This window comes from Thermobia domestica, chromosome 18 (assembly GCF_964235325.1).
Source record: "Thermobia domestica chromosome 18, izTheDome1.hap1.1, whole genome shotgun sequence".
In the NCBI taxonomy this organism is placed as follows: Eukaryota; Metazoa; Arthropoda; class Insecta; order Zygentoma; family Lepismatidae; genus Thermobia; species Thermobia domestica.
This window is the reverse complement of record NC_137471.1, coordinates 43,108,784-43,127,785: the sequence shown is the minus strand read 5'-3', so window position 1 is coordinate 43,127,785 and position 19,002 is coordinate 43,108,784. Positions and strand designations below refer to the sequence as shown.

Below are 19,002 nucleotides of genomic sequence, written 5' to 3'. Positions count from 1 at the left end.
TGCACAGTTCATGCCACGTTCTACCATTCCATCAGCGGAAAGCTAGTTTTTAAGATATCATGGGATAAAAGTTACCTCACCTGAACCTGGTAAGGAAAGGACAGCCGAATAAGAAAGGGGGATAAAATAAAATAAAAAAGAAAGAAAGGCAGAAGCCAAGTTGTGACTGCCCTATAATAAGTCCCAAAGTAATTGGCCAAGGCAGAGGAATGTGGAGGCTTTAAGAAAAATACAAAAAATAATACCCCCAATTAAAGTTGACTTCGTCACTGTTATATTATATATTACACTGTTATGTATTAACCTTATATATATAGACATTCAAGGTTGTTTTTAATTATTGAAAGTTTTCTAGGATTTTCATTAGGAAGCAATTTACTGTGAAGAGGGAAAAGAATTTCAAGTGCAATTTGCAACCGTTTTCTGTGGTAATTTGCCAAGTTATAGGCTTGTGAAAAATATATCATGTGGGGAAGCGATTTTCTATACTGTATTGTACATTTATTTTCGAAGTGCAGAAAGTATTTACTGTGCTAAATACATATAAACTGAGAATAATATTCTTGTCCGATGTGAAAGGTTTCTCAAACGTTTGTCGTAAACAAAAAAAGGTTGTGTCAGTAAACGGGACGATTCTGTCCCATAATAGCAAACATATTTTTGCCGAGACAAAACATTCTGTCCTTATTATGGAGATGTCTGTTATTGAAATGTGTCCATCAAGGGACGTTTTACTACTACTACTACTACTAGTGGTGGTGGTGGTGGTGGTGGTGGTGGTGGTGCTACTACTACTACTACTACTACTACTACTACTACTACTACTACTACTACTACTAATAATAATAATAATAATAATAATAATAATAAGAAGAAGAAGAAGAAGAAGAAGGTCACATTATATTTTCTATGCATATTTATGAATAAAGTTAAGGTCACATAGAAGAGAGACAAGCACCTATAGAATGGCACTAAAGGTTGATTTCATTTTCAGTTTAGCATCCCTTTCACTAGCGAGACTATATGAGACGTGAACCTACAGTTTAACGTGGGGTCCACTCTACATGAGCTCCCGCCAGGAATCGAACTTAGGTCTCCCATTCCAAATCCACGTACACAAATCACTTAGCCACGATGGAGCTTCAATGGTGAATGCATTATTACGCTTAAGAAAACATAAGCTGCAGAAAAAGTTTCGTCACTGAATTCTACTTTATATGAAGACAATCTAATCAGGAGAGTTGATACCTTCTGAAAGTAATTATAAGGGTGATTCTTATAGAACCAGTCCCTGAGTTTGCAGATATTGAAGTCACTTGACACTTGCGACATATTAATTCTTGGGTCTTACGGAATCGAAAAGTGTTCAGTACAACTGACAGGTACGCGATTAAGGTCATGTATCGGTAAGTTCAGCATTCTCGAAATATAGCAGGCGGCAGCGAAAGGGTACACAGTTGAACAGATATTATTTATTGTTCACACTACTGAATGACAAGATCGATTGCCACCAGCAATTGGAATTCAGGTAGAAGTTTGAAGTCCGAAAGAATTCTGCACAATTGACGATTCACGCAAACGAATAATTGGAAATGAGGAAAAACACTATTAAGTAAACGTGGAAACCATCACCCACCACTGAAAGAAGAAACTATTATCGATGTTCGAGAAAATTCTTGAATTTTAGTTACGTGGTGGCAATCGATCCTCTCACCAAGTATGTGCGAACAAGAAACACTCGATGTTTCACAGTGTGCTCTATGGTCCCTATGAGCTGTTGGTATGCTCGAAACGCAGAGCTTACCAACAAATGACCTTGACCACATAAGTGCTGCCACCTGCCAGCTGAACTGGACATTATTCGACTCCGCAAGGCCCAAGGAATAATGTCACCATTGTCAACAACGTCATGCTGAAACTATAGAAATATTAGGAAACTCATGAGGCTGGTTTTAAAAGATAACTTTGTATTGTCCTCTTACCTTATAGTCCACCTAAACTAGGGTGTCCACTACTATTAAAATAATAATAATAATAATAATAATAATAATAATAATAATAATAATAATAATAATAGGGAAAACCTAGGACGTTCCCCCCCCCAAAAAAAACTGGGACAGATTAATAAAATCCAAGCACTATTAATTCCTTAACGTGCGTAGCTCGTAAATACACGGGCTTCCGTATCTTGTATCAGCTGCGTAATTTCTGAACAAAACTGTTGCTTCAGTGGCTTAATTTTTCGGCATTTTTAAAACTTTTTTTAGTTCTGTAGAAACCAATATAGTTTGAAAGTGGCGTCACCCCTGAGTAATTTAATGCTTGACGTTTTACAACGCACAATAATAATAATAATAATAATAATAATAATAATAATAATAATAATAATAATAATAATAATAATAATAATAATAATAATAATGACTTTGTACCTAGAAAACGCCATGGTATATTACGAACAACGCCACTCTTACAAGAAAATTTTCCAAAAATTACGCACGTAGGGGGTTCATAAGCAATTTTTAAAAAAAATATACTGACAAATAATGAATTTAAACGTCTATTGAAGTAGATGTGACAATGTGTTCTTGTTCTCTTCTTTATACTAGGTACAGTAAACTATAAACCAAAACCATACATTTCTTAATTCTTTTAACCCTTTTTTTTTCCTTTTTTCTATGTTCTCCTTCATGTTTTTATTTGCTTTTTGAATTTTAAACACGCTGAAGATAGTGTTTCTGCCGAAAGCGCTTCTTACATGTAGAAGATAACTCTGCTATTTTTTGCGGTGAGTATTAGCCTTTTTACTTGTTTCACGTTATAAACCAAAGCGTTCATAGTGTACAGAAGAAATAAACCAAAGTATTATTGAAAAAAAAATATTGCAAAAACTTGAACAAATGGTAGCCTAACCTAAATGTACGTACATAAATACAAGCAATGAATATTTTTTTTTTCACAAATATACTTTTAACTTGACAAAAATATCGATTATATTTTTAACAGCAATAAACACATGGAATTAATAATCTATATTAGGAAATTATCAAAACTTAAAAATACCTGCTTTCAACACCAACATCCCGTGTATCACTCCATCCATACGCCAAAAGAATACTTTTTCTACCTCCGATTTATCTAGAAAATAAAAGAAAGCTTTTCAAGTATGAGGAAAATAAAAATAATAAAAAAATAATAATAAATAAAAAAAAATCTACTCGAAATTTCAACATACAATTTTCCCAATTCGAAAACTGTTAATTTCAAATATTATCTTCCATAAACGATATCTTATCTTACATACAGTTTTCTGTATATGTAAGCTGAAAATCCTATAAGTACAGGCCCAATCACCATGGCTTTTGACTTTCTCCCATTTATTTTCATCCCATATCCTTCACAGCCTTTTCTTAGGTTTCATAACATCTTATTCAGGGTTCATACAAAAATATTGAACTCAATTTCCCTGAATTTTCCAAGTTTTCCAGGACTAGTGGAAGAAACTAACAGTAAGAGAACACATAAATTTTAAGAATATACACCCTCCATTCCAAAAGAAACCGAACTTTTGAAAACAAATAGTACCACTAGTGCCATCTGTTGTAATATTTTACCGGTAGATGGCGTAGTCCCTCATTGACAACTGGTATAAATGTCATGACATTTGGATGCACGGCAACAAAGTTATTGCGTTTCAACTGTCAGTGTGTTGTGTACATCGGTCGGAAAATGAGTTTCAAACAACGAGCTGCAATTGAGTTTTGTGTTAAACTGGGTAAAACTTTTAGTGAAACGCACCAAATGCTACAAAATGCATATGGTGATGAGTGTCTATCCTGTACGCAAGTTTACGAGTGGTTCAGGCGATTCAAATCGGGTAGAGAGACGCTGGATGATGACGAAAGATCAGGCCGTCCCAGAACCGGATTATCGGAGGAAAACATCGAAAAAGTGCGTGAATACATCAAACATAACAAAAAATCGTCGGTGAAAGTTATTGAAATGGAATTAGGCATTCCTCAAACAACCGCATACCGCATTTTGACCGAAGTTTTGGGCCTTAAGAAGGTTAATTCGCGGTTTGTACCTCACAAACTCACAGAAGACCAAAAAGTTAATCGAATTGCGCATTGCAAAGACATCGTTAAAAGTGCTCGGCAGGATCGAAACTTCTTGAAATCGATTGTAACTGGTGACGAGACGTGGTATTTTGAATATGAGCCCGAAACAAAGCGGCAAAGTGCTGAATGGAGAGCGCCGGATGAAGGAACACCCAAAAAAAGTCGCTTGGTGAAGTCAAAAGTTAAGGTGATGCTGATTTGTTTTTACGATTCAAAAGGAATTATCCACAAAGAATTTGTTCAGCCCGGCCAGACAGTCACTGGAGAGTTTTACTTGGGCGTCATGAAGCGTTTGCTGGCAAGAATTCGTCGTATTCGGCCCGAATATCGCGAAATTGGCAGTTGGACTCTTTTGGACGATAATGCACCATCACATTGTTCGCGACTTGTAACTGAATTTTTGGTCAAAAATCACATTATTCGGTTGCATCATCCGCCCTATTCACCAGATCTCGCTCCGTGCGATTTCTATCTGTTCCCGAAACTGCATTTGGCGATGAAAGGAAAGTGGCACGCATCGATTGATGCCATTGAGAAGGCGACGACCGCCGTCCTAAAGACCATTCTAATAAAGGACATGGAGAAGTCGTTTGACAACTTGTTGGAGCGTGCAAATATGTGTATCGATGCAGAAGGGGAATACATTGATTAATAAAAATAATTTGTTCCAAAATGTACATTGCTTTTTTTTTTTTTTAAAACGTTCGGTTTCTTTTGGAATGGAGGGTGTATTTATGTATTTAAGAATGTCCACCCTTCTCCCCAATGAACGATTGCAATTAAATATTGAGACAAGAAAATAAATAATTAAAATCAATAAAATTTAAAACATCCAAAACTTTAGAACATAGATAATCATCACGGTATACATTTGCAATCGTTCATGCTATTCACCTATCCACACAGTTTTATCTTAACAAAATTTACAATTCTACTGTTTTACTGTCATTAATAATTTTTAGTTTTAGAATAAACAACGTAATATACAATGTTCTTATACTAAAGTAGTTTTATTCTACAAGTCCTGCATAATCTCACTGATTTCTTGATCTATTCAGCTTCCAGACTATGAGCTTTCTCCAAGCGTTTCTTATTTTTCCCTGAAGTCATTTAATTCTTTTAGCTTCCGCTTTTTTATTTGATTTCTGATTGATTCACTTTACTGCACAGCGTTTTCTTTCCAATGCCATTTCATATCATGTCCGAGATCCTTTAACTGCTTTAACTAATTCCTGTGAGATCTGAATGTGGCTAATGCCACCCGCGTGTTGAATGCCATCATGTACTTGTCTCAGTGCTACAATTGAATCCTCCTGCAAATTTTTAACCAACGGGCTCTTGTTGACTGAAAAACCAGATTCAACTGTTGCGTTTCCATGTGATAATATAAGAACAATTTTGAATACAACCCCTAAGTCAGTAAACTTCTTGTCTTTCTTAAGCAAACTCTGCCCAGAATTTGTGCAGATCATCTTTAGTTTCACAAAAGTTTTCAAAGATTCCCAGGTATTCCTCTTTTGTCAACATACACAAAGTCATATACTGAGCAACTGCTCTCTCTGCCACATTTTTTGACAATTGATTACTGGAATGAAGGATCTGAATACATGTTTTCATTCGCTCCTGAGCCAAAGATGGCGCCTTCAAAACAACTTCTGGATCAAGAGATGACACGGCACGAACAAGGGGATACTTTTTAAAGGGATGCATTCCAAGATCTTTTTGATTGTTGCCACTAGAAACCATTGATATTGCAAAGAAAATTCCGCTTTCTGCCGAACAGAAGCTCCACATTTACCTAATGCTTTTCTTCCCCCAAATCCTACGTCTACATCTTTGTATCTCAACAAAACGTCTTTAATTTTCCAAATCCAACGAACTCAATTTCTTGACTGATTTACACTTTTCAATAACACCTGCTTTAACACATCGTCTTATCAAGCTTTTAACGGTTGGTGTGTTGTACAGTCCGCAGCAAAAAAACCTGCAACATGAACATGTAAGTTTATTGTGAAACTACGCCTAACAGCCCAGGGAATCAACATAACATCTAAGTGGCACGAATCACGCCAGGAGAAACCTCGGTGTCCTCTCCTGCATACTTACTTTGGAGCAAAAGACTTCGACGCTTTACAATAAACTTACATGCTCATGTTGCAGGTTTTTTGCTGTGGACTGTACAAGAACGGTACCGTAGGTTTGGAAGACTGACATGCTTTTAAAAATTTCCCTAGTTCTTTTGTCAAGTCTTGAAGAACGCCAATTTTGCTGGCATTAACAAATCGTCAACTCTTTCTTGACATGTTTCTCTGATACACTGATGGGAATGTTAGCTAAATTCAAGTACTTATTTACGTAGGGAAATACTTCCAATGTCCTTTCTGCGCACTTCGCATTTTCTACCCAGCGTACCTGACAAAATTTTGGGGGAAATTGGAAGTCCCAGAGGATGCAACTTAGTCTCCTCGCCGTGCTGGACTATCTTTAAACAAATAAGAAAGCCCATTTGAAAAACTATTAACATTACATTTTGCAGCTCCATGACCTGTTTGGAATGCCCCATGAACAACATCAAGACTACATGATCCTAAACTGCTAATAACTGTGGATCTATAGAATCAGTCTCAATTTTTTCTTTTAGATTTGACAGAAATTTCCAGTTCAAAGAAGGTCCGTCCATACTGACTTGCAGAATCTTCTTCAGAGGCACTTTTGAAAGTCCTTCCTTAAACTTACAAGGAACGGATATGAACGTGTCACTCTGGACATCCCAATCAAACCTAGTCCATTCGATAAACATAACAAAGATATGTTCATGGACAAAAAATTAGGTGCCATAGACAATAAAGAAAGTCCCTGGGGTCCATTAACCCAGTTAGTATACAGAAAATTGTAGACTCACAGTGAAATAGCTATTGCATCAACACTGTTCATTGGAAGGTAATGGTTTATAGTTCATTCTCTTCAACATGAAACAAGCTTTCCAGAGATGCTATGTATTGGAGCCCATAACGTACTTGAACAGGGAAAATTGGGAGAATAGGTATGAGGAGTAAGTGTGTATTGGTATCCAAGATTTTCCCTCATATTTATTCCGTCTATCAACACAAAATTTGGTACACACATTTCTTATCCCCTATATTACTTTTGGAGATAAATTTTGATTATGTGATTTTACCCGAGGCCACTTTAGAGGGGGCCAAAGTTGATGGGAGGGATTTCTGGAGGGAATTTTTCCGACATTCTCCCAATTTTCCCTGTTCAAGTGTGTTATGGGCTCCAATACAAAGCATCTCTGGACAGCTTGTTTCATGATGAAGAGAATGAACTATAAACCATTACTTTCCAATGAACAGTGTTGATGCAATAGCTCTTTCACTGTGAGTCTACGATTTTCTTTATACTAACAGGGTTAATGGGCCCCAGGGACTTCCTGCGTTGTCCAGGACACCTAATTTTTTGTGCATGAACATATCTTTGTTATATTTATCGAATAAACTAGGTTTGATTCGGATGTCCGGATGACACGTTCGTGTCCGTTCCTTGTTAGATAAGAGATCTTCAGCTGAAGCATGGTAAGATATCTCGTAAAAACTTCCTCCTTTGTATAGTTCCAAAACCTCACATGAATGTCCATCTGCCCCTTTTGGGCTACCTTATTTAACGCTTCATCAAAACCCTCTAGAATGTCCTGACACCCGTCTACTGCATCCACAACAGTCTCTAAAGTATGGTGCGAGGCCGTAACAAATAACATAACTACACTTCAAAGGGCCCATGCTAAAATTCTGTGCAATTACACTATCTGTTTAAACAGTATATTATATTTTTTACCGGAATTGTAACATTCTCTGTTCACTACAAGTCTCATTGCCCACAATATTTCTGCAAACGTCACTTTATCTTTTTCAACAAAGCCTTTAACAGATGGTTGTTTTAATTCTTTTGTTGACTTCCGTGATGGTTGCTTTTTTTTTTTTTTTTTTTGAACTGGTTTAAACATATCCACAACACTTCTTTGATTTTTTACTGTACTGTTACTCTCCAATCTTTGCCTGTGTGTTGGTCCTTTTGCATGGCTTTTAATTGCCTGTACTCCCATATTACTCAATGAAAAACTTTTCGAGCATCCCCGCAAAATGCACTATGCACATCCACTTTAACCTCCTTCAACCAAGGCGTCCACTCAGGATGTAACGCTGGATCTAACCCCTGACGATTAAACACTGATCTTTGGCCAGACATCTCTATAATTCAATATATGGATATTATGATAAAAAGGCCTTGTGTCCATCTTAAACACAAACTAAATACAACTTTCTTACAAGGCTGTCTATAATCTTTATTATAAATTAACTAGAAATGTTACAGTTTCGGAAGTATATCACTTCTTTCTTCAGACTACTATTCCAACTGAAATCATAAATAATATTACATCATTTGTTATCTCTACTAATGCCATTTACAAGCACGTCGATGAAACAGTGGGAAGGAGCAAAAATATTGGAATATGAAGGGAGACAACTAGTTAGAAAGTGGAAAGAAGCGAAGTTTACGATAAAGCTATGAACTGGAATAGTGGTTTGAATATTAATGAAGAGTGGGAGGACATTTTGAAAAGAGAAGAAAGAAGAAAGGTAGAATATAAGGACAATATAGGGTTAAATTTATTTATGCGTTTTTTCAATATTCAGGTAGAAAATTTCAATATTTAGGTAGTTAATTAATATTTATTTTAGTTAATATATGTTAAAAGAAATATAAAGATTTGTTAACAATGTATTATGTCTGTTAAGAATTTAAAATTGTCACAACAATGGACATATATATTGAATTTTAATGAAAAGTGATTCCTGATTGGCAGAGATAACAAATGATGTAATATTATTCAGGGGACTCTCGGGATAGCTTTTCTGCTCTCATTTTTCCCAGGATACTTTGCGGTCGGTGACGTCACGTGGAGGTATTTTTCAAAATAAGTGAAATTCTGCGTAAACAATAACACTACTGTTTCAAGATGGGGAAAAGTTATTTTACTTGTGCAGTAACTCATTCTAATAACATAGGAAGCAATACAAATGAAATAATGTTCCATCGATTCCCTAAAAATGATGAACTTCGAAGAAGATTAATTTCCCGCTGTAAGCGAAAGAACACTTTTAATGTGAATAACGCACGAATATGTTCTGCTCACTTTTCACCAGAGGATTATCAGAGAGTTTGAAAAAACGAGCTTCTTAAGTTTCCTCCAAAAGTAGTGTCTAAGATCTGACGCTGTTCCTTCATTTTTGATACCAAACTAGCATGGGAAAAAATAAACTAGACACTAGTCAAGTTGAAAACAGGTGTGTAACAACAATAATTAATTTTACTTTTATGACATTTGTTTCTGACGGCCTGAAGCTTAAGGAGTTTATGTACGTAAAGCGAAGTGGAAGGGGGCACCAACGAGAATATAAATGTATACTCTCATATATTCTTCAGTTTAAATGATATTCGTAAGTTTTGTTAAGTATCTGAAACATTATTCTAGCAAAGTGCTCAAAGTGCACTTTGAGCAGAACATTCATAGGAACCTATTATGAACCGAACCTAACCTAACTTCACCTAATCTAATCTTGTTTAACCGAACCGTACTTGTTACGTACAAATCACATTGATTTTATTCCTTCTCGAATGCCACATCGTGTGACAAAATCATTTGTTCTGATCAAAGTGCACTCTTACCATATTCTTATAATTGAAGGGCTGGCCGAGAGAGAGGGCTAAGCCAAAAAAAAAAAAAAAAAGTATTTGAACTCCTTCCACCCTTAGAATTCACGTTTCAATGAAAGTGCAACGACAAAAATCCATAATGCCACCCCTTCCCCACGCCCAAAGAGGACGAATTTGGTTTTAAATGGTATCGGAATGGTCACCAATCATTTCAGTGACCCTGAAAATTATGGACTGGACACCAATTTCGGCTGTTTTTGATTATTTGTCACATCCTTCCTATCTCCTCTCATGCCGAGCGAAAAAATGATAAGATCCTAAGTTAGGCCTGGCTGCATTAAAGTACCAAAAATCGTTAAAGTTGGTTGAGGAGAAGTTAGCAATCAAACATTGTTACAATGAATAGAAAATGCCCCCTCTTCCCCTTAAAACGGAAATTTTCAAAAACAATGGGACATGTTTTTCTTTAAGCTTAATGAGGAGTTTATAAACCGAGTTTCATCTTTCTAACTGGATAGGTTCGTGAGATACTATATTTTAGGTACAAATTTTGAACCCCTTCTACCCCTAAGGATTCGCCCTTTAATCAAATTAATAAGGGCCAGGTCAACTCATGTACGGTACTAAAAATTATAAAAATCGATCCAAAGCTCTAGAATGAATTAGCGAGTAAACATTATATTCATTTTTATTTATATAGATAATAAATCATTATTGACGGTATTTATATATTTATTACATTATATTGTCTCATCTGTGAGTAGAAATAACGCATTATTTGTATTTGGAAAGACAAGGTATATCATAATTATGTTTTGAATCCAGTTTTACGAATAAAGCGCGAAGTGTAACAAGCAGGCAAGCGAAAAAAATCTTCATCGATACCTCCACATGACGTCACCGACAGGAAGCCAATCAGAACGCTAATCGCGAACTGGGGCTACCTGTTATTTCATATACCTTGATATTATTTATGATTTCAGTTGGAGTAGTAGTCTGAAGAAGCAAGTGATATACTTCCGAAACTGTAACATTTCTAGTTAATTTATAATAAAGATTATATACAGCCTTGTAAGAAAGTTGTATTTAGTTTGTATTAAAGTTAATATACTTGCAAAGAGATGAAGATTAAACAGCGAACTTAAAACAGTTAGACAATTCTGCCCTCCAAAGCCAAAAGTTGTATCCACAGAAAATCTGCTTTTGTGTAAATCGTTATTTACTGTTTACTAATAAGCCACTATCTTATGGTACAACGTCTATATCAGATAAACAATTTATATCATATAGCTCCGCAATTTTGCAGATTCAGAGTACTCTCTTTTTCAGATGATGTATTACGTTGATATGACCTAGCTGATGTCACTATGATGTATTACGTTGATATGACCTAGCTGATGTCACTATCTCAATTCTGGTCAAAATTGTAAATTCGACTTTTTGGCTTTGGAGGATAGAATTGTCTAGCTGTTTTAAGTTCGCTGGTTACTTTTCACGAGTCATTTCTTAATATAGGAAAAATAATAGGATTTTATGAACCTGCAGAAAATGCTAATACATCGAATATAGCACAAAAGTTAAAAAGGGAATTTTTGAAGAAAAGGTAGTAGCAAGAATTTGGCAACATCTACGAAATACTCTATTGTCTTAGAAAGAGTACGAGTCAATTCTGGGATTGCAAGGATGAAATTCTAAAGAACTGCTTCTATAAGTCAGTATCGCTTTCAGAAAAAGTGGAAAGGTTACTAGTGCGCCCATTACATCAACAAAGGTTATTTATGATATTGTACCGGATCGGTTAAAAGGAAAAAAATATTAAGTTGAGAAGCTTACTAAGGGAATTAATAAATAAATACTTTTGTTCCATACTTGAATACATTCAAAATATACAAAAATATTGAACTCAATTTCCCTGATATTTCCAGGTTTTTTACTAGTTATGATCGATTTTCCTGAATTATCCAGGATTTTTTCTTCCAAAATCAATTTCCCTGAGATTTCCAGCTTTTTAAGGTTTTTCAGGTAGTGTATGAACCCTGTTGTTGAGTTTCTTTTCAGATTCCGCAAGAAGCATCATTTTTTTCTCTCTCATCTACAAACCGTATACACCTAATCATTCTTCTTCCATCCGAAATACCGTCTTTTATTATGAAAGCTCTTTTTCATTATCTTCTACATACAGGGTAGTCCGGAAGTGGGCGTACCCCCTCTTTAGTTTCAACAGTATAGTGTTAGTTATGGTATAATGTCTGTACACAGTTACCTTGAAGCCTTACGAGTCATAAACATCGGTATGATCACCATCCATGTCGTAACACAGCTGAATTCTGCGCCAAGTTCTCGCAGATGTTTTGCGGAGATGCTCCGGAGTCACGAGGGTAAAGGTGTGTTCCACGGCTGCTCTAATTTCTGCGTTGTGTGATATCGAGTGTTTCTTACTTCTTCCTTTATGAAACCCCAGAGAGCATTATCTGGTGTCGTCAGACCGGGACTTCTTGGAGGCCAGACAGACGGAGCTGGTCAAGATGCATAACCTTTTCCAATCCAGGGGCCAGGAAACGTCTCATTCAAGTAATTGCGCACGTGAATCTCGAAGTGCGCTGGTGCTCCATCCTGCTGTATCACAACAGTGTCTTTTATACCATTTTCTTCCAGTTACCAGACAATGCCAAGCAATGTTACCAAACAAATGTCGGTAAAACCTAAAATCGCCACAAAAAAGGAAGGGTACACCCACTTTCCGACCACGCTGCAGATATTAAATAATATTGGTGAGAGACAACATCCCTGTTGAACCCACCTTCCAATTATATTAGTAACAATAATAATAAAGATTAACGAATAAGCAAAAAAAAAAAAAAAAAAATCTCAATAAACGTGGACATGCCTGATTCGCATAACACGAACCACGAAATATCTTACGTTTTTTTTTTTTTCAGCTTTTAGTTTCTATACACGCAATTATGATAATGAGTAATTTGGCTCCGTAAGGTGGCTTAACCAAAAGAACCCAGTAAATGAATCACCAGACGAAACGAACAATATACAAACATTAACTTTAGAATTTTGTTACTTAAAAGTCACGTCGTTTTGGGTGCTGTTGAAGAATCCAATTTTCATAATAGGACGACTTCATATTTCACAAAGAACAATGAATCTCGATAATTGTTAATTGTGACTAAACAATTTTAGAAAGCATTGGTTGGAGAGAATTGAACGCATTAAAATTCACCTTAAACTACGTTCTCATGTAACCTAGGTGGTGAAAAATTTGAAAAATGACACTCAACTTGAACAAATAACAACATGAAATGGGTTGATGTTAAGGTTTACGTAATTCTTGCTTCAAGGGGATCTATCACATTGAAATAGACAACAATCTACTACGGAAGTACGGAACATCTGTTTATTCCCGTGTAATTCAATTATTGTGAAGACAATGAGATCATGAATGTAGCCAAATGGATATACGGCAAGTACTCTGGGAACATAACTAAGCTTTTAACTTCATCTGATTCACCACTACAAAAGGAAAGAACATACAATTCTTACCTTGAAGCATATTAAAGCAATCTCCATGCATTTTCTCCACCACTGACAAGTACGATCCAGCGTATGTCTTCTCCCATAGAACCATCGGAAGCTGTGCCAACGGATGGAATAAAGTATTCACGTTTATATTTATAAAATCCACCATAGAAAAGACACAAAATTTACAGAATTGTTCATTGGAAAATGTTTCGAGAAACATGGTGGGGAAAGGAGGAGACAAATCCCAAGCTACATATCCTCCAAATCTAGCTTTAAACTCTTTATTGGCTGCGTCATATATGACATTCACATCTTTGCGAAAGTTCAACAAGACTCCACAGCGTAAACGTAAAGGCGGTTCTACACGTCCTCCAAAGTCCCAACTAAAAGTGTCTATCTTCTTGCTCTGTTAAAATAAAAAGTGTTACATCAAGGTGCAATTTTCAATGTGAAATTATGTTAATACAATATGTTGTGTTTTAACACTGATAGTTACTAACGTGATATTTAAAGCAATACTCCAAATGATACAATAAATATACATGAATCTATTTCATTATTTTTCTTTCTTCAAAAAGGATATAAATTTAGTAACGTATGCATATTAGTTGATAAATTTGTATCTTGTATTTTGACGTTAGGCAAATAATATATAAAAAGTATTTATTATTATATATTCTTTGCTTTAAATTCCTTGACTTCCGGTATCACTGCGATTTTTGTATCAAATTACTGTTTATTGTCCCTCTTTTTCATTCTACCTAAGCAAGCTGGGACATTCATCCTTGCACCTAATCTTACGTGCTGAGAATGATCTTAAAGTGTGAGCTTTTATATATATATATATATATATATATATATATATATATATATATATATATATATATATATATATATATATATAAATCTTATTAGACGCCACGCAGGATTTTAGAGGGGAAAAGAACATATCCTGTCTTAAGACACAATTGATTTTCCATGTAATTCGTCTGACACCACAATTCCTTTTTAAAACTAATTTATGAATTGCGTGTCGCTCCAGACCTACAGTATATACTGCCTATCTATTCAGACCTAAAATGGCATGTAATACGTGGAATTAAATGCAATCGAAAACTTAAGGAATGTTTCGAAGGATAAGTTTTGCACAAGAAATTCTGGAATTAAATAAACCAATAACGACATCTGCAACACCATTTCATTGGATACACTGCAAAACTTACTGACTTTCATGTCAAAACGGTGCAATGAAGTTATCAAATCACGTAGACATCCAATCAAGTAATTTGAAGTCATTTTTTGTAGGTACCAAAATTTCACTAAAGTACGACACATTTTTATTAACCCATTTGGAGCCAGCGTCCTATTTTTTAGGACACTTGATATTTTATTTTTTATAACAAAGAAGAATAAAGATTTCGAGTTCTGCTAATTACAGGGAGCAATTGGAGACCTGTCCTAATGCACTGTAATTTTTTGATATATTTTTCCTTTTCCTCTGTAAAAAAAAAAGGACACTTAAATTTACCCGTGTAAGTTTCTTTATTTGGGTATGATTCAGGTAACGTTATTTTTTTGTTTTTAATGGAAACAATGCATTTGGTTTATATGTATTAGGCAGTAATAGGTATGCGGCTATAGGAAAGTTATTTTAGTTTTATCATAACTTTCAGTGCTATAGATGTTGAAACATTAGTGTCATATAAATAGGACGCTGGTCCAAAGCAATATATTACCAAGTAATAAAAGGGAATTATAGATAGACCAAAGCCCTTGATTTTTTTGAGTTCTTGCGCTTATCATTCATTGTTCAACGCTTGATAACATCAATTTTTTGCTTTTGTCCATTGAATGCAATTTATATCTAAGCTTTAGTATAGTTACAGTATAGAAGTAAGTGGAAAAGAAAGAAAATTGCTTTATAATAATGTTCAAATTTGGAGAGAAATGGACACATCATACACAAAGCTTGCCCAAGTTGGTGTACAAACTGACAGAAACTTGAGCGAACTGAAAGAGAAATGTTGTAAACAAAGCACCTACATTCTATTTTATTTTCAACAGTGACACAATGGAGACAAACAGGTTGGTATGGTGCGGAGATAAAGAATGATCTTTTTCTCTTCTGCGATTACAAAACTTGGTATAAAAATTTGATCTCTGCTATGGAAATGATATGAAGATAAAGGAGATTGCTAGAGACAATATACATAATGATAGAGAATATTTTTCTTTAGACTCCAGAGTGGTTCTCAATATACCAGATGATCCGAAAAGTCATGTTCTATATTTGAGAATTTCTTCGCAAGTAGAGATCAGCTAATTCATCTTCGTGAATTGGAATTCAGAACAACCCGTACTAGCAAAGCAATCGTGTGTCTCAGTATATCCATTGACTTATTCAAAAGAGTTGAGTAAATATGTATGAAGTTCACATGAATACAGATTCGACTAGGAGGTAAGTTCTCATTGCCAAATGGCATGGCAATCGACGTGTTGTAATTGGCACAAATTTTAAAAGCGTACATCCTGTTTCGCGAACGAAGAGGTGGAGCCGACTACATGATGAACATATTAGAATTGAGCATCCTCACGTTATAATATCCTACGGTAACCACACGGGAAGTGTCGACCATCTCGATTTGCTGGATCAAAAAATTAGAATTGATATAAGAGGCAAGAAGTGGTATCGGGTGATATTTACACTAATTAATAACGTAATGATCGTACACTCGTGATTACGTTTACGAAACCAACTCAATCCAATGGGGATCTTCTGACATTTAGGAGCAACATTTCTGTCAAATATATCAAACTTGGTAGTCACCTGTTCAAATGTATTCAATAATGTATGCTTCGCTCTAAGGGATTACTTCATTACGGAAAGGAAGACGTAAAGATTACATGATAATGAATGCACTTCAAAACCGTCATCGTACTTTGAAAAGTGTAATGTCACATTGTGTTTCAAAGTGTTTCGTGAAATACAACGAAGGCAAAGAAAATAAACCTTGAATCAAAGTCAAACACGTGTAACAAACTAGCACAGGTAGATCGAAATTACAAAATAGCAATTATCTGAACTCAAACATAACAGTTGAGTGTTCTAAATAGTTTAGTTATGTACAATATATATCGTATTTTGTATAATTTCCGTAAATAAACGTTAATTGAAAACGCACGCACGCACACACACACACACACACACACACACACACACACACACATATATATATATATATATATATATATATATATATATATATATATATATAAAGGAAAACTTCATGCTTTGATAGACCGGCTATTATCACTCAATGCCTTGAGGCACTTAGCGATAAAAATTTGAGTTACTTCACTAAAACAATATAATACAATTAGTTAAATATATGTCCTTTCTAGTATATCAGAAAGGACCAGCGTCCTATTTATAGGACAGGGCGTAAGTCATATCTGATGCGCAGGAAAAATCAAAATGTTATATTTTTGTGATACTTACGCAATAATAAACTAAATTAACTTCTTAAAGTGAAAAAATTCACAAAAATAATTTGGTCCCAAATGGGTTAAATGTAACGCATTGTTGCAAATATTAAGTAATTTCTACAACTTGATTTGCAGGAAGGTGTCTGTTTATCAACATATACATGTGTGACATTCGCATTACATGTAAATACCATGTATTAGCGTATAGCATGGAAAACGCATGATGTAGAATATGTTATTTTACATTTATCATTTTCGTGTACATGCAAAGTGTGTAACTCCCCTACGTGCAGTGTACAGGCAATGTACAGATGAACTGGAACATGCAATGATCATAATTGCTAATAAATGGATTAAACAGATACGTGTGGTGAGCAAGGTGGATTAAAGCTAAACATTCACGTTATAGGCATAGGAGACATGCAATATTCAGGCACAAGTCTCCAATTCGACACTCGCTATGCAAGGTCCTGACGCATGTATAATACATGGGATTACAACTGAATATATTGTCTATATTATCTCCGTGTACATGCGAAGTGTGAACCCATCTATATACAATGTACAGGCAATGTGCGGGTAAACGGAAAATGCAATGATCATGATTGCCAATAAATGGGTTAAAGAGGTGCATGCAATGAACAAGGTTTATTGGAGTGAATCATTAATGATACAGGTGTAGGAAACATGTAATATTCAGGCACCAAGTCTCCAGTTTGTCATGCACATATGCAAGGTCCTGACACATGTATCGTACATTGGAATAGAATTGGACGCATTGCCTATAACATGCAAAGTGTGAACTCACCTACATGCAGTGTACAGGCAATGTACAGATGAATGGGAAGATGCAATGGTCATGACTGCCAATAAATGGATTAAACCGATACGTGTAGTGAGTAAATAGCTTAAACAGGTAAATGAAATGGACAAGGGTGATCACATTACAGGCGTAGGGAACATGCAATATTCAGACATCAAGTCTCCACTTTGACATGCACATATGCAAGATGCTGACACATGTATACAGAGACGTGCGCAGACCCTTGGATTAGATGGATCAAATTGTAGTATTACTCCTTAAAATATGCAGCCTACATCCCAGTAATCGATTTGTATTTTACACATTTTATTCCTATATTTTTACTTCTAGTACAGTGTCACGCATGACCCACTTTTCGTCACTGGTAAGTACTCGATGGGAATTGGCTACATCAGGGACGTACGCAGGAATTTATTTCGGAAGGATTCCAAAACTTTTCGGGGGAGGGGGGTCCAAACACAATTTCAGAATAAATTATATTAAAAAATGTAAAATGCCCCTAACATTAGACTGTATTTCACATGTATTTAATATGTCAATTACATTTTTATCAAATGAAAAGCTGCTGTCGTCAGATCCTCATGAGGTAAAGTATATGTTAACTACATAGAATATGCCGGTTACGTAAATGCCTTTCTACTCTCTACATGTTTTTTTACACGCGTTTTTCACATTGCAAGGTTGCAACCATATCAACATGAAAACTACCTGTTTCCGTGAAATGAACATGCAATGATCTTGAAAAAAATCGATACCTGTCTCATGCGTTTAAAAGTGTTCCATTTTCAGGCGCATGTACAGGCGCATGTAAAATTATGCCTGTTTATGCATGTTTCACAGGCGCCTGTAAACCACGTGCATTTTCTGTCTGGGTTGGAATTTAGTAATTCTTTCAACACAAGACGTAAACAGTGTTTCTTCCAGATATGTTTTTTTCGAAGGAGCACTACCCCCAGAACTCTGAGAGTACGTACCACAATAATACGTCTATAATATAATAATAAATAGAATAGTACCGTGTGAAAATAATATGAGCCCCTCCACATACTGTGTCCCCCGGAACAAACATTTTTTTTTTCTGAAAGAAACATTGTGCAGGTGAACCTAGAGTTCGTAATATCCGAACCACATGAGCTTCCACCAGGAATCGAACACGGGTCTTCAGCGCCGAATAAGCATACGCTAACCATATACCCACAAGGGAAGTGGTGTCAATTTATGTGGCACCCATGAGTCCACCGATTGCAATACTAAAGGCGTCGAACAATAGTGGTATGGTGTATGCCTAACTTAGTCTAAAATTGCACGAACCATTTCGAGAGAGTT

The 19,002-nt window shown here is 35.5% G+C and overlaps 1 protein-coding gene across 7 annotated transcripts in view; it reads right to left on the bottom strand.

Moving 5' to 3' along the window:
- The window catches only part of LOC145675879 (uncharacterized), a 143,822-nt gene that overhangs the window by 87,351 nt on the left and 37,469 nt on the right, over positions 1 to 19,002 (bottom strand). For 6 of the 7 annotated variants that reach the window (XR_014129236.1, XM_081746669.1, XM_081746670.1 and 3 more), the window contains exons 7-8: positions 13,389 to 13,773; positions 3,064 to 3,138 (exon numbers count right to left, since the gene is read on the bottom strand). Coding sequence is in view for 6 of the 7 variants with exons in the window: in XM_081746669.1 (XP_081602795.1) it covers positions 3,064 to 3,138; positions 13,389 to 13,773 (460 nt within the window). In the remaining variant the exon portion in view is untranslated. The remainder of the gene's footprint in view (positions 1 to 3,063; positions 3,139 to 13,388; positions 13,774 to 19,002) is intronic. The other variant, XM_081746672.1, reaches the window with a different exon arrangement.